This window comes from Gastrolobium bilobum, unplaced genomic scaffold, assembly GCF_033153095.1.
Source record: "Gastrolobium bilobum isolate Gb01-03AN ecotype WA unplaced genomic scaffold, APGP_CSIRO_Gbil_v1 utg12305, whole genome shotgun sequence".
In the NCBI taxonomy this organism is placed as follows: domain Eukaryota; kingdom Viridiplantae; phylum Streptophyta; class Magnoliopsida; order Fabales; family Fabaceae; genus Gastrolobium; species Gastrolobium bilobum.
Genome location: NW_026897743.1, coordinates 209,389 through 233,147, shown reverse-complemented (window position 1 = coordinate 233,147; position 23,759 = coordinate 209,389). Strand labels below are relative to the sequence as shown.

At 34.3% G+C, this 23,759-nt stretch overlaps 1 protein-coding gene across 1 annotated transcript; it reads right to left on the bottom strand.

Moving 5' to 3' along the window:
- Positions 1-11,956: 11,956 nt before the first annotated feature.
- On the bottom strand, positions 11,957-17,672 carry LOC133309697 (disease resistance protein RUN1-like). The gene is made up of 7 exons (XM_061510486.1): positions 17,095-17,672; positions 15,877-16,981; positions 15,253-15,537; positions 14,237-15,160; positions 13,468-14,135; positions 13,089-13,228; positions 11,957-12,640 (listed from the first exon to the last, which is right to left on the bottom strand). The coding sequence occupies exons 1-5, from the start codon at positions 17,592-17,594 to the stop codon at positions 13,665-13,667; spliced, it is 3,285 nt and encodes a 1,094-aa protein (XP_061366470.1). The 5' UTR covers positions 17,595-17,672; the 3' UTR covers positions 11,957-12,640; positions 13,089-13,228; positions 13,468-13,664.
- Between the last annotated feature and the right edge of the window lie 6,087 nt (positions 17,673-23,759).

The window sequence follows — 23,759 nt, the reverse complement described above, 5'->3', positions numbered from 1 at the left end:
CTCTGTCTGTATCCTAAGGTCATCATAACCTTAGTAAACCTTCCAAACCAGGCAGGCACAAGGTGACTGCTTCAATCCATACAAGGCCTTTTTTAATCTACAAACTTTATTTTCTCCCTTCACAGAATCAAAACCAGGCGGGATTTCCATGTAGACTTCTTCTTCTAACTCACCATTCAAGAATACATTTTTCACATCAAATTGATTTATATCCCAATTGTAATGGGCAGCAAGGGATAACAAGACTCTCACCGTATTCATCTTTGCAACTAGAGCAAAGGTTTCTTCATAATCAATGCCATAGGTTTGAGTGTAATCTTTGGCGACTAATCGAGCCTTGTATCTTTCAAGAGTTCCATCAGAATTATATTTAAGGGCATAAACCCATCTGCACCCCACTGCTTTCTTTCCGTTAGGTCTATCAATAACCTCCCATGTTTTATTTTTCTCCAACGCATTCATCTCTTCTTGCATGGCTTGAGCCCAATTCCCATCTTTCAAGGCTTCATGTACTGATTTTGGGATTGAAACAGAATCTAGTGCTGAAACAAAGCTTTTGTGCTACACAGAAAGATTAGCAGAGGAAACAAAATGGGAGATAGGGTATTGAGTACAAGAGGGACAGGAGGAACAAGATTTCTTGGGATAAAATCTTTTTCCTTTTCTAAGAGCAATGGGTAAATCATAAGAATGAGTAGTAATGGGTAAGTCATCAGAAGTATTAACATCAAGATCGAAAATATGAGAATCAGGACTTACCAGTGGTTCAGACGATTGCAGTTGCTGCTGAGGCAATGTGGGTTGTTTCCTTCTTTGATATACCAACTCAGGTGTCATAATCTTTTGTATCTCTGGTGAACTTGATGTATCAGTCATAGAAGGATCACTCACAGAAGGATCAGACACAGAAGGAATAGGAACAATAGGGACAAGAAGAGGATACACTGACACAGGTAAAAAGTAGACACTAAAGACTCAAAGAAGGGAGGTGATGACCTTTCTGGTGAAGGATTCTCCCCCTGAAGATGAGGTCCTTGGAAAAAGGACTCAGATTCCTGAAATGTAACATCCATAGAAACAAAAAAATTTCTACTACCAGGGTGATAGCACTTGTAGCCCTTCTTATCAGGAACATAACCAAGAAAAACACATTTAATAGCCCTAGGGTCCAATTTACTGCGATGATGTTTATGAACATGAACAAAAGCAACACACCCAAACACTCGTGGAGGAAGATGTTAGTATATGGATGTCCTAGAGACAATCTTTTGATTAGATTAGGACATATGTAGACCTTTTATATTGTCGTAAATAAAAGCAATATTTATCCTGTTTCATATTTTGTCTCAATATTACTATTAATATTTATATGAGTAACTGGATAAATCCCTTGGAATAAAATAGGTATCTCTTGAGTATCTGTGATGAGATCACGATCATGAGAATTCAAGGATACTGCATGTTTATTCCTAATTTTATGTTCCTAGTCTAGAGACACTGAGAATGGGGATCAGTGATCTCGGGTAAGACTAGCACGATTTATCTACTTGTATTTGGATGCAAGGTAAAGACCTCATGAGCTACAGATATGGAGATGTCTTAGCTAAAGTCGTGAGTGCACCTATAAGGGTATAGCTCGCACTGAACAGACCCACAAAGAGACTCTATGAGGAACTCCCACAGAGAGTATCATTAGAGTAGTCTCTTTATATTTGGGTATGTCTTTCCTAAGACCAGAAGTTATTACCTAGACTGTGTTTTAGAAGGCATGCTTTGATTGTGCACCTCGTCTGCCTGAAACATGGAGACTCATAGGTATACTGTTGGGCTTGTCCTGAAAGAACACAGGGCTACGGTGATAAGCCGAAGGAATTCGTCAAATTTCTGTGAGAGATTAGGTTATCTGTAAACTGGAGAAATTGGGATGACATTTACAGGGACTCGGGAATCTATGCATAGTAAAAGAGATCATGAGATTATCTGCCTTTAGAGTCTGTAAATTGAAGATTCCCTATTTCGAATAAAGCTTACCCTAAACCGCAGGGGTTAATACGCTTCCTTACCCTAGGTTTTATGGGAAGGTAACCGAGACGAAAGGAAATATATACGGCAACCAAATATGTGTAATAGGATGATCAAGTCATTAATCTAACTAGTTCTGGGGCAACAAAGCATTGCTATTGCTCTGTGTTGTCATTAGATGGGTTGTGGGCTTATTGGGCCCAAACCCATTTATGTCAGTGGCTATGTTGGACCTAATGGGTCATACACTAACACCTAATTTTCTAGATGCTCTAGCATTAAAGGTATTGGGCCTAACAATTGTTATTAGCCCAAGAAGTAGTTTGGAACTCCACAGATAGGGTGGAGGGCACATGGATCAAAGTAATGGGCTTGAATAGTCCAAGACATTACTAATTAATTTAATTAGTTAAATTAATTATCAAATGTTTAAATTTTGAATTTTGAATTTGAAATTTGAAATTTGAATTTTGAATTTAAATTTTGAAATTCGAATTTTGAATTTGAAATTTGAAATTTGAAATTTGAAATTTGTAATTTGAATTTGAATTTTGAAATTTGAAATTTGAATTTTGAATTTTGAAATTTGAATTTGAATTTAGAATTTGAATTTGAATTTAAAATTTAAGTGTTTGAAAGTTTGAATTCAAATGTTTGAAATTCGAATTTGAATTGGCTATGAAAAGTTGTTTCATAACAAAAGGATAAGATGAGATCTTGTTGGAATATATCAGGAGGAGATCTTTTGGACATAATCCAAGGATAATGGGGCCCTGATTATGTCTAGATTTGATCATCAAAATCAGCTCCAGAAGATACGGTCTGTTGGGAGAATATTTGAGTGAGTTGATTTAAGTTTGAAATGCAACTAACTCAAATGTATCTGGTCACCTTTTAGTCTATATGGGGCGCACCATATAGCTGATTATATGATGATTCATGATCAGATTTCTGACTAGATTTTGAACTTAGTCTCATGAGAATATTCTGGGATGTTGTTGGCAATTTTTGAAATGCAACAACTCCAATTATTCTCTCCCCATAGGGCGCCACTTTGATTAGATTTTTGGGAGAAAAATCTGATTTGTTTTTGAAACTTAAAAGGCTCCTCTTGTGTGCTTAATGTGAAGTTAGTTCCTCCTTAGGTTTTTTTGAAAAGCCAAGCCTTTCTCTACTCATCTATGCGCCCTCTTGTGAGGTTTTCTCTTAGAACACTTCAATCCTCTAAACACTTTTACCTAGCCTCCTGCATCACACACTAAGCGCATAGCAAGCCTTATTGTGGTGATCAATTGGCGGCCTTACTAGAAGGAGTTCCTGTATCTAGACGCGGGTGGTGTGGATCAACGTTAGAGGGTCTGTACCCTTCAGACCTACCTTGATCATCTTGAGTTTTCACGAACAAGGTATGACATACGTCTTAAAGTATGTATCTTGATATGCATGTGTGTTCCGCTTGCGAAAAATTTTGTTTTTCCCTCACGCATGTTTCGGCCTTCAAGGCCAATTCTACTTTCAGAAGACTCATAGTTGGAATAGAAGGGAAAAAAGAAGTTATGGAGTGAATAGGACTTACATGGTCAAATACCCGAGTGGGTAAGCGGTTGATGAAGAATGCTGCAGTAAGAATAGCATCTCCCCAATAGTATTTGGGTACATATGTCTGAAACATTAATGCACGAGCCACTTCAAGAAGGTGACGATTTTTTCTTTCAGCAACCCCATTCTGTTGAGGGGTGTCAACACAAGTAAGTTCATGAATCATACCGTTATATCGTATAAATTGGGAAAAACTGTGATTAACATATTCGATACCATTATCTGTTCTTAGTCTCTTGATTTTTTTACCAAATTGGGTCTCAACCATTTTATAAAATTGAAAGAACACATGTGGTACCTTAGACTTTTCACGCATTAAGTAAACCCAAGTTACTCGAGTGCAATCATCAATAAAAGAAACAAACCATCTATTTCCAAAAGCATGAGGGACTTTAGAAGGACCCCAAACATCAGAATGAATAAGATCAAAAGGTTCAACACTCTTAGTACTACTAGAATGAAAAGACACACGATGATGCTTAGCAAACTCACAAACATCACAATGAAAAGACTCAACAGACTTAGACAAAAACAATGATGGAAATAAAGACTTGAGTAAACTAAAAGGAGAATGTCCCAAACGCTTATGATGAAGCCAAATCAAAGAATCAGCAGTTGATTGACCATGAGACATGAAGATGTGATCTGTTACTTTATTTTTGGGAGATTGTGACACCAGATAGTATAGCCCACCTTGCTCTTTAGCACTACCAATCGTCTTCCCCGTGGCGAGATCCTGAAAAACACAATGGGTAGGGAAGAATGTGACAGTACAATTCAAATCTTTTGTAATTTTATGAATAGAAAAAAGATTCGTGGAGAGTTTAGGAACATAAAGAGCATCTTTAAGATGTAAGGACTGCTGTAAGTTTATGTCACCAGAACCCGCAACTGATGTATGTGAGCCATCAGCTATGGCTATGGTATGAGTTCCAATGGTAGGATGATAAGAAGTAAAGGAGTCAGCACAACAAGCCATATGATCAGTAGCACCAGAATCAACAACCCAAGAATGTTTAAAATCATTACATGAAGAAAGGAAAGAATGAGTTTTGGAGCTCATACCAGTCATAGGCAAAACACTAGTATCAGATGGCTTACTCAGATAATCAAGGATGGTTCGGAGCCGTTCCAATTCATCTGGACGAAATGAAGGTTGGGTCTCATTAGGTGCAGGAGTTATTTCAAAGGAAGTAAAATGCGCTTGACCACGCATCCTTGCCATCTTTTCTAAGACAGTTTGCTTTCCATGGAGGCGAAAGCATAAATCCTTAATATGACCTGTTCTTTTACAATACGAACACCATTGATCATCTCTCTTAGGTCTAGAAGATGCATCATCATAAAACTTTGTAAAGGAACTCCTTTGAGAAGAGGTCATACTGCACAAAAAATGGTCAAAGAAAAGCTTCAAGAAGCCAAAAAATATGAAAAAAAATACCAAACAATGTCCGATCTGAGAAAACAACACAGATCCAGAAAACAACAAAGCTCCAAGGTGCTGTGTTTTTATGTTTTTTTTTTTTACTTTTAATTTCCCTTTTTCGTAAAATTGACCAAAAACATCATAAACTTTATCATGTAGAATCAAACCCTCTTGAAAGAAAAACGGATCAAAATACCCCAAGAGATGAAATTGCGCAGCACCTTTCACGGGGAAGAATGTTACTAGCCATCTGCCATAAAAAAATGAAACTGGCATCTATCCATGATAAAACGAACATCAAGCTTCAGATCTGGAGTCAGAAGAACTCAATTCAGCAGAAGCTCCACGCAAGTTAGTGGCATAATTTGTACCAACTTGAAAAAAAGAACAGTGGCTTCTCGGTCCAAGAGGTTCCCGGAAAAAAAATTTTGGTGGCAGCTGATGGCAGCGAGAGACGAAAAAAAATAAAATAAAATAAAAAGTTTCGTAGGCGCGGAAGCAGAGCCCTTAGGATCGAGAGCTTTGATACCAACTTGAAAGAAAAGAGTATTTAAAATATTATTGAATTGTGTAAATAATCTGTACAAAGAGGTCTCTATTTATATAGAATGAAAAACTTAATACTTGACCTAATGAGCTTGGCCCAATACAACAAATAATAATAATTAAATAACCAATATTTACAACAGATTCATATTCTACTTGAAATTTTTAATTAACAGGCTAATAGACCAGAGCATACTATTTTTTATTTTATTTTTATAAATGAGTCATATCAAGCTAACAATAAGACTCGTATTATGCTATTAGACCAGGTCAAATTAAAATTTTATGACATAAATTTAGACTTTTCGAGATATACCTCGACCCAACTCAGCCCACTTTCACCCCTAGATAAAAGTCACTATGAAAATATGAGGACGGAAAATACAGACACGAAACTTGAAAGAAAGACAATAGAGTAGTAATACACTACCCAACAACGTTAATTTCTGTAGCCCTTTCTTGACATAGAAACTAACATTTGTCCATTTTAATCCTTAGACGCCAAATATTGTGTCCTATGCCATGAATAATGCTAAGAAATATTGGAAGTCGAATGCAATGAAAACTTAAGGCGCTTTTTTTTTTTTGGCCAAGTTGTTTATACAAATAAATTCTTACACGTTACTATCAACGTACTTTCGTTGTAAATTACTTATTAGTATATCGCATGCACTTAACTTTTTGAATGGTTGAGTTCATGTATAATTTTCGCACACAATTGTATAAGAATTACCATCAAATTTATCTCTATGTATAATTTTAAATAAAATTTCATAGTTTTTGATCTGGATAGTATATCCGACATAGGCCCACTAGGTATTGGCCCCATTAACTAAGGAGGCGTTTAGTATATCCGACATAGTGCTTGAACGCGCATGCTTCTTGCCAACATGTTGCAAATGTGGACATAATGGGCAGGAGCATATTTAAACATGTCATGGGGAGCAAACAACAAAATGGTCAACAGAGTTGGCTTTTATGCTTAGGCTGCCGGTAAAACAAACAACAATAATAAATAGCTCATCATTTCACAACAAGAATGATACTCTTACATTCTTACAAGTTATCAATGAATAGTAGGGGATGGATCATCTCATTGCAATTTTCTCATGTTTCATTTAATAGAATTAGGTTATGTAAGACAATTTTAGCTATTTATAGATAAATAAATAATTCTTCTTTTTTCACTTTTTATTCTAATATTTTTTCTATCTATTACAACTATTTTGTAAGGTTCATTCATGCACCTATCTTTAAGGGATGAGAATGAATTCTCAAATATTAAGGGTGTGTATGACAACTTTTCTGTTCTCTGGCACTATTTCTGAAAAGAAACAATTCTTTTCTATTTCTGTGTCTTGAAACAGTTTCTGAGAAAAAATATATGTTTGATAACATGTTCTATTTTTATTCTGAGAGTGAGAATTGCGTTTGATAATACAACAAATAATATAATAAAAAGTAATTCCTATTAAGCATAATTTTTTTTGCATTACCAATTTCCTTTACATATGGTGTTGTGATGGCGGTGGTGGAGGTGGTAATGGTGGCGATGGTGGTGGCGGCGGTAGTAGTGGTGATGGTGTGGTGATGGTAGTGGTAGTGGCGGCAGTGGCTGCGGTAATAGTAGTGGTAATGTTGACGGTATAGTGGTGGTGGTAATGGTGGTTGTGGTGGTGATGACAGTGGCTGCAAAGATGGTGGCGGTGGCGGTGGCGTGGTAGTGGTGGTGGTGGTGGTGACAACAGTGGTTGCGGTGATGGTGGTGGTAATGGCAGTGGCTGCGGTGATGATAGTAGTGGTTAGTGACGGTGGTGGAAGTGGTGGTGGCAATGGCGTGGTGATGGCGATGATAGTGGTGGTGGTGACGATGATGGTAGTGGTGGCGGAGATGGCAGTGATTGCAGTGATGGTGGTGGTGGTGATGATGACAGTGGCTACGGCGGCGGCGGTGGTGGTGGTAGTGGCTGCGGCGATGGTAATAATGGTTAGTGACGGTGGTGGAAATGGTGGCGTCGTGGTGGTGGCAATGGCATGGTGATGGCAATGGTGGAGGTGGTGTGGCGGTGGCTGCGATGATGATAGTGGTGGTCGGTGATGGTGGTGGTGGTAATGGCAGTGGCTGCGGCGATGGTAGTGGTGGTTAGTGACAGTGGTGGAAGTGGTGGTGTTATGGTGATGGCAATGACGGTGCTGGTGGTGACAGTGATGGTAGTGGTGCGATGGTGGCGATGATGATAATGGTGGAAGTGGTGGCGATGGCATCGTTGTTGTGATGGTAGCGGTGGCATCGTCGTCGTCGTCTTGGTGGTGACGACGACATTGTTGGTATAATGACGGCGACGGATGGTTGCGGTGGTCGTGTCGGGATGATGATGATGATGATGATAGTGGTGGTTTGGTGGAGAGTAATGGAAAGAAATAAATGTTTCTCATTTTGTGCCTAGGAACAAAAAAGCAGAGCTTTTTTTATTTTTTTTTCCTGTTCCCCAGCACAAAAATTAAATCGGTTCATCCCGGGAACAAAAAAATAAACTGGTTTTACCAAACGCATTTTCTATCCATTTCTGTTCTCGAGAACAGAAATTAAAAAAAAAAAGTTCCGGGAAGGTTGTCATGCACACCCTAAATGATTCAAATAAATTAAGGGATTGGTGTTTGTTTTTTTAAAGAATATAGAATTGTGTCATTTTAAGTGAGAAAATGAGATACACAACGAAAATCATGGGGGAGAAAGTAAGAGATTTTTTTAAAATTTAAATTTTAAAATAAAAATACCAGTTTTAACTAAAATAACTATCTTTTAAAAGGACAAAATATTTTTCTCATAAATAAATGGTGATACTTTCTTCTAACTTTTTTTCTCTCTAGTCTTTGAACCATCTATAAACCAGTGTTTAAAAATCTGGCCCGGCCATCGACCCGGCCAAAGTCAGGGGTCAGGGGTCATGGGTTTAACCGGGGGGTCACGGGGTCACTACACTGACCCGATTTTATATATTAAAAATATAAATATGCATATCCTATATAAAAATATTAAAAAATAAATCACCAATAATCAAATATTTAAAATATACTTAACATAATTCACCAATTACAACCACAAGTGAATATTACACAACCTAATTAAAGTATCAAGATACCAAAGTACAAAACTCATATTCTAATGGGGTCACTATGTTGACCCGGTTCTGCTTCTTTTGAGAAGGTGTCTGACAAAGGAAAATTTAAAGGAAGTAAGAATGAGTTTTTATTTTTCATCGACGACCGTAAGAATTTCATTTGAATGGGTAAAATTCTTACCTTTTCTAGAAGATTCACGGCAGCGAGGTGGAGATTAAAAACGTCTAGGTCGCTGGGAGAGAAGAAAACGATTAGATTTAGGTTTGCAAGTATTTTTATTTTATTTTTTTAATAAAAAGATGTTGTTTCATGGGATTAAAAAAACATGCAGTGACCCTTTTTAACCCCTCCGACTCGGGAGTCATTGAAACCAGGCCGGGTTTTGGGGATCGAAGGGGTCGATATGCATATAGGGTCCAACTTGTGACCCCAACTCTTAGAGGGGAGGGGTCAGAGTTGATCCGGGTCAACTCGGGGGTGGGGTGGAGTTTTAAAACACTGTTATAAACAAACTAATGGTGAGATAATATCAACCCTTCACATCATTTATGAAATAAAGAATATTATTCGGTTTAATATATTAGATTTTGTAAAGTATTGGTTAATGAATTAAAAAAGAAAAAAGAAAAAATTACTTATGTTATTGGAGAGTATCTCTTTTCCTACACATCCATCGATTTTCGTGTAGCTCAATTTTTATTTTTTATAAATGAGTGGGCCCCACTCATAATTGTGTCTATGGTAAGAAAGAACTACTCTCCTATAACATGAGATTAATAAAGCTCTTAAAAAGATTGTTAAATCAAAACAAAGTTTAATGTTGACGAACTCGGCAAGTGCACCGGTCGTACAAGTAATAAAGTGATAAGAAAGTTGTCGATCCCACGAGGACTGATGACTAAGCAATAATTTATTTATTTAACTAAAGTTGGATCGATCATTAAAGGTTTTCTTGAGAATATTGTGATTAAATTAAAAGCAAAATTTACAAAACTATTTTTGGTTTTTAATATTTTAGAAATTAGATTCAGAATTAATTAAAGCTAAAAATTGATTTAAGTTTTCAATAAAAGGCGTAGTTAGGATTCAACTTCCCCTTTCTTAACGAGTTTGTTTGTTCATATTATTACATTCAAGATCAAATTATTAACAGCTCTTTCTACAATTGACTAAATCTCAATCCCTTGGTAATCTAATCCTTTATTCTAATCCATTGCCTAATCCCTTAGTACTTTTTTTATAAAATAAGCATTAACGCAAGAACTCACAGTTATAAAATCCACAAGTTTATCCCTAGATCATGCAAATTCCAGCAATCAACCAATCAGAATCATATACCAGCATCCCTATTGTCATATATGACTCATATATTTATCTACGGTGATCAAGTCATAAATAAAACTAATCATAAATATCAGATTGATTGCATAATTCAAAAGCAAGAATGTAATTCATAAGAAATAAACAAACATCAACTAAGAACCCATTGGTTTTGTATCTTCCTAACTACTAAGGGCCTGTTTTATGTGACGTATAAGGCATGATAGTATAAGTTTATACTATACGTTATGACATTTTAAGTTGTTTGGTGTGACCATCGTATAGTATAAGCTTATACAGCAGAATTTCTTAATACATCAAAACGATGTATAACTTAATCCAGCCTAAGGGAGAGCGATAAGGCCTGAAAAGAGGTTAGTGTATTAACATCATTGACCAGTGCAATTTTTAAAAATTAATATATTATTTTAATATTAATATATTAAAATAAAAATTAATTTTTCAATATATTAATTTTTAAAATATTGAATATTTTTTATTTTTATAAAAATTAATTTATATTTTGGACATACTGATCAATAAATTTTTATAAAAATTAATATCATATGACATTTTTTGAAGAATTATATAAATTCTTTATTAAAGGATATTTTTATTAAAAATATTTATTTTTATCTTATATAGTATTATACAATGCATTACCAAATACTAGATGATATTATCTTATACAATATATTATTTTATACAATATCGTGTTAAACGCTGAATAGTATTAAAATTCAATTAGGCCTTATACTATCAGGTCTTATACCATCAGGCCTTATCTTATACTATGCACCAAACATGCCCTAAGAGTAATTTAGCTAGACAGAATTAAAATATACAATAAAAGAAATTGAGTTCATGATAAAACTTGTCTAAAAGTGATGATCAATGATGCAGAAGTGCTTCTTTCCTTCTCCTGTGCAACGATCCAGTGTTCTCTTCCGCTCCTTCCTTCGCTTCGTCTCATCTCCGACTTTTCCTTCGCGTTCCAGAATCCCTTTCACACTTCCTTTGCGTTGTATTTAAAGGTGAAATTTTGGGCTTCTGATTTCTGAACCCCCTCGCTGAGAAGCGCGCTGAAGCTAGCTGCTCAGCGAGCAATTTTTTTTGCTTGTCACCTACTCACTCGCTTGAGCGAGGAGTATGGCGAGCTTCAATATTTTGCTCGCTCACTTGCTCGCTTCAGCGAGCAGTGGAGCGAGCGTTACATTTTTTCATTTATTATTTATTTAATTCCTGATTTTCTTCATGCTCCGCGGATTCACTGTTGCCTCGTCCTTATCGTATTGGTACTTTGTTATTCTAGTCTAAACAACCTGAAACAACAACAAATATTTAGAATCTTATCTATTTGTTGGCAATTTATTCTGTTTTACTGTTTTATTATTTTGGCACTACATTATTAACTATTTTAATAATTATTTGAACTCTTTTTAACCATAAAAACATAGTGTCTTGGACAATTATCATTTAATATAATGAAAACTTAAATTTATTAAGTTTTTAATTAGTTAGAAATATTTTATAAAAAATATTAAATATTCCTTGATTAATAATTGTGACACCCTCGGTTACAAATCCTTAATTTATTAGCTACAGCATCATCGTTTGGAATTGGAAGTTTTGGAATTAGAGTAATAGATCTCCGTATTGTTTTTTTTTTTTTTTCTGTTGATAGAATAGATGTCCTTATTTGATCACCCGGCGTCTACCTTCCATTATGGATATGTATAGACGATTTTAAGATAAACTATGATCTTATATCTCTCAACCTGCATTATAATTAAGTTATATTATTCCTTTAAACTGATAACATGTAGCCTGTGTGCATATATGTGTGAGTTAATAACGTTAACTGCATATGCTCGTTCTTGCAAAGAACAAGAATTTAATTAACCTTTGAAAGTAGCATAAAATTGTGACACAACTAGTCAATCAACAACAAAAAGACTTCAAAAACCTATAACCATATTATTTATGCACAGGGCAGTAATAGTTTGTGTTATTGTCTTTCCTTCTCTTATGAGATGTTAGCTTTTATAGCATTGATTTGCTCTTCTAGCTCCTTTTTTGTTTTCCTCCATATAGGCTAACTTTTGAAGAAGCTCTTTGTCTAATGCCACAACTTCCCTGAAGTGGTTCATGTTATTTCCAGATCAGCTCTCAGCAAACTCAGATGCAGTGGACTAAATTTTCCTACTACTTCAATCTCCAATGTGCAAGCACCTTGAAGCTTCTGATATCAATGCTCTCATTTCTCCTCATATTCCTAGTTTTCATGATACTACATTTGCTTAGTATGCAGAAAAACTGAGGCATCATTGGAGATGAAGTCTTGTACTAATTTCAATGCTTCCCAGGTCTCTTCATTTGGAGCAGTGGTGGCCGATTTATCATGCAAACCTGAAAGAACATGGGTCTCATCTTCAAGAGAAGCATAAAATGCTTCTTTTTCTACATCATCTTGACTTAACTCAATTTTTGAAAGACACATCAATTGTGGTTGACAACACTGCAAAACGTTTTTAGGTGTGTTTCTTGTCTGCTAGGGTCCTGAATATTGTGTCTATGCAAAACCTGGGTTTTGAGAAGATTCTCCTGAAGCATGACAATTTAGAGTATGAGTTTTAATGCAAGCATCAGAATGGTGTAGTTATAACTTGTAGCCAATTAAAAAATAATAAATTAATAAAACAGAAGCATTGGTAGTGGTAAACTTACCAATAAAAACTTATTCAGATGGTGAGATATTCAATTTATAAGTTTGACTAATCATCCTTGCATGCTGAATATATGTAAGTCAGTAATGTTTTTGCTTTATTTTTACCAGTCGTCAGTACAGTACAGTTGAATTCATATGGTAATCTTGGGAGAGGTACTGTCAAGAGACTGAAAACTTTTGTGGTATTGACATTATAATTAAACCTTGCTTGCTTGCTTGTTCGAATAATAATTTTGATAAATAAATATGAATCTTAATCTTAATGCGCATCTTATGGTTAGAAAATCCAATCTCATCATAAATAAATACCCCCAAATTGTTTACCTTCTTCACTGGCAGCACCACTAGCAAAGTTTGACACTGCTGAATTCAAAGTCACTTTTGAAGGTGCAGGACAACAAGGTTCACAGGCTTCATAGTCCAAAACATACCCATTTTCCTCTTTCTGGATACAATTTCACAGCCTATTGAGATGATAAAAAGTTGAGTAACTTTTTCCCAATTAAGAAGCCAAAATAGCTTATAAATAAACAAGTTAAATCAAAATTTGCAAATATTATTTCGTTATATTTCCATACTAATTCATAATCTTATAGAATTCAATTTCTCTTACATTACTTAAACAACTAACTGAAATTATAAGGCAAGTAAACTCGGAAATAGTGAAAGCATACCGAGAAAGAAATGCAACAAATGTATTTACCTTGGAAATTGAGAGTGCTACTTCTCAGCTTTGATACCATTGAATTTGAATGCCAATTCACATTATTCTTCGATGCTGGAGGTGGAAGCAATGAAACCAACTCTATGCCCTTTCCCAATTTTTTTGTTTCCAAAAAAGGCAATGAAGCCAAATTATTTTGGTGCTGCATAAATTGTCTGAGAATCTGCCATGTCCACCTATCTATGCTCTTCTTTCAACAAGAGTGGATCAGTAAATTGAATGTCCTCCATGCTGCTTCCTTGTTTGAATACATGGATTCCACTTTCTTTGATAAACACTGTTTCTAGGCTCTGTGATATCAATAAAGTACACACCACATAATTCCATTTATTTTCTTCTATATCAGAAAAAATTTCGCTAGGTAAGAATTTTTCCTGTTTTATATCATAAAGAACTGTATAATCTTCTGCTATGCAATCCAAACAGAAATCATCTACTATAACTTTTGAAATGCCGTTGACTTCAATATTGACCTCAAAAGTGTCAAAATCTCCATCAGGTCGAATAACAAAGCATAGAGATATTGCAGGAAACTTGTTACGAAACCAGAAAGAAATTGACGGTCCATTGATACGATACTCAAACCACTCTGGAATTTTTGTTTCTTGCAAGATAAACACTTTGTCTCCTCCCTCCTCGTGCAATCCCTGTTAGTCATAATTTATTCATACATTTATCAACACCTGTATAGTTTGAGTCAACATGAAATATATGAAATATCAAATTAAATACTTAAGACGACAAGAACCTCATTAAGTAACATGCTTCTACACTCGGATGTCAAGGATGGGCAGTCTGTTGCAAGCAAAGTTCTAATGTTGGGTGAAATCCATCTAATTTCTTGAAGATTCTTGCATTTATGCAAAATAAGTGTCGTCAGACATTCAGGAAATAGTGTGAGGTCTAAATCTTTCAAGGATGTGCACTCCTCTGCATAGAATGTTTCTAAGTTGGGTGGAACCCCTCCAATTTCTCGAAAATTCTCGCAACAATATAAAATAATTTCCTTCAAATAGAGACATTCCTTGATGCATGCAGGAAGAATTGTGAGATTACACTCCTCTAGCTTTAACTGTTGCACACTGACAAACAAAGGGAAACCTTTTCGGATGAATTCATCTGATATATTGCAATGCAAAAGGTGAATGAGCTCAAACACCAATGAGCTCACTTGTGCATCACCTTCGTCCTGTTCAGATATAAGCAATACCTCACAGTTCTCAACACTCAACTCCTTAAGTTCTCGCATCATCGAAATGCTCCTTGGTAACTGAACAACTCCTTCATAATTCCCCAGCCCTAGACTTTTAAGCAGAGAGAGGTTTTGAATTGAAAATGGCAGTTCTTTTATGGGAGTGTCACGGAAATTAAGATATTTTATTTTTTCCATCTTTCCCAATATTTCTGGAAAATTCTCAAGACTAGGACAATGTGAAAGATTGAGTCCTTCAAGTGAGGTCAACTTGATGGGTGGAAAATTCCTAAACTTCTTGCAACCAATAGCGTTCAAGATTTTAAGTTTATTTAGGAATCCAACCGATTCATGAATTTTAATTAAATTCTCACAATATCCAAATGATAATTCTTCTAAATTTGGGACACCAGACACATCAGGTATCTCAGTAATACATTGACATCCATTGAAATTCAAAACTCTCGTATTCACAAACTCCTGCCACAAATAAAAAAAAAGGAATCAAATGAATTATAATAGAATGAATATATTAATATAAAAGACCAAGGAAAGGAACATAATATACTTACCTTATTTGACATGAGCAAATCAATTGAAGTAGAGCGACTATCGGGTAACTTTAGTATCACAATTTTCTTTTGATGAAAATTAGACGGTAAAGATGGTGAAGGATATCTCCACCATTCCAGTACTCTCAAACTATTTGGAAGATGTTTGGGACCTTCCGAAAAACAAGCTTTTCTAATAATTAGTGTTTTGAGGTTTTTCATCTCCTTGAAGGCGTTTCCATCCCATTCAACTACTTCTTCAGATTTGGGGAAATCCAGCATTATTGTTTGAATACTACTAGTTCCCTTTAAAGACAAAAACACATGTCAACCGTAATACATGCATGTATATGTATGGAGAACAACAGACAGCGAAATAACATTGTCAACAATAGAAATAAAAGGAAAACAAAAAAGGTAAAATTTTAGAGAATATTAAGTATCATAAAAGGAAAACAACAGACTGTGAAATAACATTGTCCACACTCCACAAAAGATTGTAAACAGAGGTATAAACATAGTGACCTAAGTGTCCAGCACATAATAATCAAAAGAGATAAAAAATAAAAAGAGAGATAAAAAATAAAAAAAGGAAGATAAATAAAGGTAAAATTTTGAAAACAAAACCATCCATATCAGTCTTACCGTATTATCCTCTAAAACTTGAACTATATCTTCGGGAAACCATAATCTGCTACGTTTGCCTGGCTCTTCTGGTGCTTCCTGTCGGACAATTTCTTTACCCATATTCTCTATCAGGTCATGCAATGTTACATGACCATCCACATTAATCTTTATGAGAGATTTTTCAATCAACACTCCAATACCATATTCAGGGCAGAAACCATGATGAGCATAAAGTAATTTTTTGACATATGCTAAATTATTTCCTTTGAAGAAACAAGCAATATCAAGAAAAAATTTCTGCTCATTTTCCCCCAAAGAATGAAAACTTATTTCAAGTATCTTTTGGATCTCTTTATTAGGAATTCTCTCATACTGATCTAATGCAGATTCCCATTCTTCTATCCCTTTCCCAAACAAGTAGGAACCTATTACCTCCAATGCCAGTGGAAGGCCAGAAGCAAAATTTATTGCACGGTTTAAAATGCCCACATAACTCGAATCAACTCTGTCAGTTTTGAAAGCATTCCAACTAAGTAATTCAAGAGCTTCTATATTATTCAACCCATCTACCTCATAAGTTTTCTCAACCCCATGACTTGTTAGCAGATGTCTGTCCCTTGTTGTAATGATGATTTTGCTGCCACAACCAAACCAATCAAGCCCTCCAAAAGTTGCCCGCAACTGCTCCAGTTTGTCAACATCATCAAGAACCAAAAGAACTTTCTTTCTGTGGAGCCTATGCTTTATTATTGTAATTCCTTCTTTGACACTTGCTAACTTAATATCCTTCTCTCCGAATACTTTAGAAATAAGTGTCTCTTGGATATGTTCTAATCCATGTTTAATTGAATTTTCTCTTACATTATCAAGAAAACACAAAGCTTCAAATGATTCCGCAATAGCATTATAAATTGCTCGAGCAACTGTTGTCTTCCCTATTCCCCCAATTCCATGGATCCCTATCATGTGGATTCCATCAGATCCGACATTGAGAAGTGAGATTACTTCTCGCACTTTAGACTCCAATCCAACCGGATAATCGGCAACATGTAAAGGAGCGCGATTAATCTTGTTGGAAACCATTTTAACAATCTTCTCAATAAACTCATATTCATTCTCATTCCTGCCCAATTATTGAGTGAAGTCATACTAAATGATTCATATTAACATTAAACCAAATCAATCATAAGACAAATGATAATTAAAGAAACAAAACGTAAGAAGATAAAACATTACCATTGTTGTTTGAAATGAAAACCAGACAAGTCAGCAGCTTGACGCAGAGCCATCCTCCATTTCCGCACCTTCTCCTTGTCATCCTTAAACCTCTTCTCAAGAGTAGCGAGTGCTTCTTCATAGCTACCTCTCTGATGTCGCACGTGAGAAGGGTCAACGTCATAAAAAACAGGCAAAACCAACCGACCCTTTTCCTTGATGCAGTGAAGGATATGGACAAGTTCGTTCAAGCAAAATGAAGAAGAAGCATAGTTCTCAGAGAACACAGCGATGGCAATCCTGGAATCTTCGATTGCCTTGACAAGTGATGGTGTGATTTCGTCTCCTCTTTGAAGCTCTTTATCATCAATGAATGCGTGGATTCCTCTGTCATGAAGAGCTTTGTAGAGATAGCCAGTGAAACCGTGACGAGTATCTTCGCCTCTGAAGCTGAGAAACACATCGTATTTGAATCGATAGCTAAAGGAAGAAGAGGGCAACAGTGATTCTTGACTTGCCATGATTTTTGCTCACAATTCTCAAACTACAAGAGAAGTTTGGAAACACAGTTTGGTAAAGTAAATTGAATGGAGAAACAAAAGTTGGTCTTCTGTAAACAAAATAGCACGCGTAGTTCACCTCTTCGCCTTCTTCGAAGTTTCTTTTTTAATAAATAAATAAATTAAGAATATAAAATATTACAAACTTGTACTAATATTTTTTCGTTAATTTTTTGTTGTTGTTGGTAATTTGCACTACTAAATACTAATATTGCAGCCCCTCAAAGCTGATTTCTTCACCTTCTTCGAAGTTTTTTTCTAAAAAAAAAATGTTAAAACTATAAATATTACAAACTTGTACAGCTGTAGTAATATTTTAAAAAAAAAACAATTTCGGTAATTTGCACATTGCACTACTAACATCGCAGGTCTTCAAAGTTGACATCCTCGCCTTCTTCTATGTTTTTTTTTTTAAAGAAATTCTTTTGTTAAGAATATAAAATATTACAAACTTGTACTAATATTTTTTTGAAAAAATTTCATTTTCACCTATTACGATTTTATAATTTATCATTTGATTTTTTGTGATTTTAAATTTGTTATTTAAGTCCATCGTGTTTAAATAATTTATTATTTAATCCCATGCAATTTCAAATTCTTACTTACTCTCATTGTGGTTATAAAAATATATTACTTAGACTTCTTGTGATTTTATATATCATAGATTTTTTTATTTTTCTCAACTTTTATCTTATATTATTATCATATTACAAATTAAAATTATGTACCAAAAAATATAAATTATTTATTTAAATTTAAATTTATTTATATTTTAATTAATAACAGAATCAATTATCCTTATAATTTTATACATATAATTTTTTTTTATTTTTCCTCTTTTTTATTTTATATCCTCATCTAATGCATTTAAGGCAAATAAATAAAAATAAACTTTAAAAATTTACTTATTTTTATCATGAAAATAAATTCAAATCAAATATAATTTTATTTTATCTATCTTTTACCTGATATCGTTATAGAATTATCTAAAGAAAATAAATATCTTATTTTGATAATACGTATTTAGTTTATCTTAAATTTTGAGTAAATACATTTTTTGGTCCTCAGCAAATTTCACGATATCCGCTTTAGTCCCTAGCAAATAAAAAGGCTCAACGTGGTCCCTAAGAAATTCAAAATGGACTCATTTTAGTCCTTTTGAGGACTAATATGGGTCTTTTTTGAATTTGTCAGGGACCACGATTTCAACTAAATAGGTCCATTTTGAATTTCTTAGGGACCACGACGGGCCTTTTTATTTGTTAGGGACTAAAGTGGGCATCATGAAATTTGTTGAGGACCAAAAAAAATATTTACTCTAATATTTTAAAAGGGAAAGACTAGTCCCATGTGGTAGGATATTAGTATCTCATGTCATATACACAAAGCATGTGTGTCCCACTCTTTAATAAATAAATAAATAAATGGGTCACACATGCTTTATGTCTATGACATAAGATACTATGATCTTACAACATGATATTAGTATTCCCCATTTTTAAAATAAATAAAAAATTAAGATAATTTATAAATTGATTTTAAAATAAATAACATAGGAGCAGGACCCCAAAGATAACTAAACACCAAGTCAAATGGTTCAGCATATACAATAGTTGAGGGAGAAGAAGGTAGTCTATGGGACTTGCCCATACAACATATTGGATAGTAGGGGTGTTCGCGGTCTGGATTGGATCGATTTTGGAAGCAAAAATCATCCGATCCAATCCCTTCGGTTTGATCATGTAATCATCCATTCGGTTTGGATTTTTTTCAAATCCGATCTAATCTGATCCAATTTTTTTCGGTTTGGATTGGATCGGTTTTCGGTTTTTTGAAAATCCTAAAATTTGTTTCATGATTATTGTACAAATAACATCTTTTGTATATATTGACTTTGTAATTTCTTTTTTTGAAATACAAAAGCATTAGGAAACGACAATATAGTTTTTTTTTTTTGACAATGAGATATGAAGCTTTTCATATATGAAATTTTGTTAATGAGATGTGACTAAGTTTTTTCTTAGATTTAGTTGATGGGTTAGGGTTTAGAATTTTTTAGGTTATGATTGGGAAAAGACCCAATTAGGTAGAGGGAAATTAATATATTGGATCGGTTTGGATTTGATCGGTTTGGATTTGATCGGTTTGGATTGGATCGGTTTTCATCAATCAATCTGAAATCTGATCCAATCCAATTAAAATTTGTGGTTTTTTTCGGTTTTCGGTTTTTCGGTTTTCGATTTATTCGGTTATCAGTTTTTCGGTTCGGTTATTGCGGTTTGAATCAGTTTGGATTGGTTGATGAACACCCCTGTTGGATAGAAATTAAAGGAACTTTTATTACTGAACTGAATGTTACAAGATTTCAATATAGTTTTTAAAGTTTCATGATGAGGATGACCAAGTCTATAGTGCCAAAGAGCATAAGATGTATCTATATCTTGAACACCAGTTCTGAAATATGCTGAGGATAACGAGGAGTCACTTGAATCAGAGAGAATTGCATGAACTAGGAAGAACAGTGGAGAAACAAGATGGAGCACACGATGATGATGGATGAAGAGAAGTGTCTTTTTTTTTTTTTGAAAATTGTTCCAAGGGTATCACCCAGCCGAAAGCCAAAGATTAATCCTCTCGAGGCGGAGAGATCATGCGATTGTGGGTACAGCCTCTCCCAACAAAGTCTTTTCTATACACACGGCCAGGGGTCGAACCCCAGTCAGCACGCTTAAAGGACCTAGTTATCTACCAACTGTGCCGGGCTTTGTTGGTAAGAGAAGTGTCTTTGAAATGATACAATTCATCACTACCAAGAACACCTTTAAGAAGAATTGGGTGAAAGTCATGTGATTTCACAAAGCAAGAGTAAGGATGAAATTCAAAATAAACAAAATTATCTTTGGCAAAATGACTCACACTGACCATATTCTTTGTTATAGATGGAACCAAAAAAAGATTATTGAGAAATAGAGTACTGTGTGGCTTTAAAAGAGATGAAAATTATGAAGAGCCTACTGCTGTTATAGTCAAACCTTGACTATTTCCTAGCATGACTTGATCAGCTCTAGTAAGTTGTGTACTATGAAGAAAATTTTGTGGATTTGAGATGACATGATGGGACGCCCCAGAAATTAGAAACCACTCCAAACCTTGCTGAGATGATTAAGGAGTAGGAAAAAGGCCTTGATTGTTACATGGAAGGGTTTGAGTTGTCAATAAAGGATGGAGTTGAGGCTGATTTGGTCGAATAATATATTGTAGTGGTTGTTGGAGTATTTTTTGGAATGTGCTTATGCCAGAGAAAAATGAAATTTGGGTCTAATTAACACCTTGTGATGCTTAAGAGATTTGGTGAAAAATGGCTAATATGGTTGAGGAGGCAAGATGCTTTGATACGGTGAAAAAGAAGGTGTTTGTGAGGTGAAATATTGAGAATTAGAAGGTGGTGACTATATGGGTACAAAAGCGGGGTCAAAATGATGCCAACATGAGTGAACCTCAAATCCAAGTTTATAACATAGTTGGCACTGCAAATTACTTCTTCCACAACCTCTACCTTTGTTTTCCCTTCCACTAGAGCGGCTGTCGCAATTGGATCACGACGTGATGGCGAAAGAGATTACAGTTTAAAAACAATGGAGTCGCCACCAAGTTTTATTTAGGAAAACATTGGAAAAATACTTTTTCTGTTTGAAAATTGATCTTTGAAAAACAGAAATGGATTCGGGAGTCGATTAAGAGTATGGAATGTATTAGCACCCTACATTGTCCGTTTTAAAAAAATAGTTACCTTATATTAATTGTGCAAATTATTGATAAAATTTTATATATTTATTTCACTCCAAAGAATTGAACAAAATTAATTAAAGAAAAAAAAAACTAATTTTTGAAAATTTATTTTTGTGCTTGACGGGAAGAGTATTGCTCCGACGTATCCCTTGGTACAATAGGGAACTCAAAACTACGTCGCTCTGTAGAAAATAATTGTGTGTTGATTGAATTTAATTTTTTTTAAAAAAATTAAAAAAAATATTGGAAAGTTTTGGCTTTGATGATTTATATTTATTTCAATAATTTTTATTTTTATTATTGTAAATTTTACAATAAATTTTGAATCACCAAGTTGTCACGGCTAAAATGATTCAAAAGACTGCGGGATTAACAAGATGTCTCACCTCAGCTAATCCTTTTAAAAATAGATTTGACGTTATTATTTTTTATTATAAATTTTGAATCACCAAGCTGTCACGACTAAAATGATTCAAAATATTACGTGATTTACAAAATGTCACCGTTAAATTATCCCTTGAGGATGGATGACCATACATCAACGTTGTACGTTACTGCTAGGATATTGGGAATTTCGGAAAAAAAATATTAGATAAATAAACTTTAGCCTTTTTTTTAATATTGGTAGAAGATATTTTAGAAATAAAAATCCACATTTACACAAGGTTTAAGATAACATAGCTATACGAAAGCCCATATGATATGTACAACACTTGAGGATGGAAAACCATACATCAACGTTGTACGTTACTGCTAGGATATTGGGAATTTCGGAAAAAAAAATATTAGATAAATAAACTTTAGCCTTTTTTTTAATATTGGTAGAAGATATTTTAGAAATAAAAATCCACATTTACACAAGGTTTAAGATAACATAGCTATACGAAAGCCCATATGATATGTACAACACTTGAGGATGGAAAACCATACATCAACGTTGTAAATCATTCCGTGAATTAAAACAAAGTTTAAAATTCAATCTTTGTAAATTATTTTATAATTTTTATGACAAAATAATTGATCACATCATCACCTACGTTGCACGGACACGGACACGGAACACGACACGCCGATACGTAAATTCTGAAAAATGTTAAATTTCGACACGTTAAGACACGTTTTGATATTAAATAATATTTTTAATATATATAGTATAATTTATATTTAATACATACAATAACTCATAATAAATCATATAATCAATCAAATAATATATTTGCGTTAAAAGAAAAGGCAAAAAGGAAATATTACAACACATAAAATTAATGGTTCCTAATTAATTATCTTTATTTTCTAACTCCGATTTAATTTGATTGAATATTATTTAGTTGAATGATTCGTCAACTAGGTGTCTTATTATTAATTAAAATTTTGAACTTTTCAAAATTAATTCTATCCTTTCGAAATCAATACTCATAGTAATTATAGTAACTTTTTTAATTTAAATATTAAATAAAAAAGTGTATTTGAAAAGACAGATGGAGTATTTGTAAGGCTATTTAGTGAAATAGATAGGATATGATTAATTGGTGTTGGAAGATTGGGATTGGTTGAAAATCTATGACCTTGAATCTCATTGGTTGGTTGCATGCATATCTTAGCCGTTGGGGTAACTTGTTTGGAATGCATAGGTGGCAGAGCCATAATGTTCTCTGTGTTAATTTTCTTGAAAGACCCCATTTTGAATTTTACTAATAACAAAGGGTCAGATATTTTTTATTTCCCCCAACGCCTTGGTTTCTCCTAGTTAAGTATCTTTGCTCCTAATCCTATCTGCAGCTTCATCTTCTACACTGACTTCATCTCCTACAGTGGCTTCATCTTTTTCGTTACATTGGTCCACTTGGAAGTCACACGAATTCAAGTGGTTCATCAACCATGTTCGTTTAACTCTTACATTATAATATTGCTCATTCCATTTCATTTCTCTCTAAACCCCAAAATCTCTGGTAGGGTTCAGATGAATACACGATTTTTTTTTAACTTTTCCATTTTACATTTCTGCCCTTTGACCGTGTCCGACACGGTCAAAATCGCGTGTCGAGATAGTCAATGTGTCCTAAAATATTGATTGCGTGTCGGAACGTTGTCTGTGTCCTACACGTATTTTTTTAAAAAAATAACGTGTCTGTGCTTTATAGATCATCACTACAGATATATATAATTATATATATATAGAGAGAGAGAGAGAGAGAGAGAGAAATTTCTGCAGTTACTACAGATGAGTTATTTGCATTTACTCCCAAAATGACATGTTTTGGGATTGAAATTTTAAAAAATTATAAAGACTATAATAACCCTTAAATAAATTAAAATTATAAAAATATCATGATTTCT

What these genes read in the sequence shown, in the direction of transcription:
- LOC133309697 (XM_061510486.1), bottom strand. Translation starts at nt 17,594, where the DNA reads ATGGCAAGTCAAGAATCACTGTTGCCCTCTTCTTCCTTTAGCTATCGA. An exon ending in ATTTGCTCATGTCAAATAAG is followed by an intron (nt 15,161 to 15,252) that starts GTAAGTATATTA and finishes TATTTGTGGCAG; the next exon opens with GAGTTTGTGAATACGAGAGT. An exon ending in GAAGCATGTTACTTAATGAG is followed by an intron (nt 14,136 to 14,236) that starts GTTCTTGTCGTC and finishes TATGACTAACAG; the next exon opens with GGATTGCACGAGGAGGGAGG.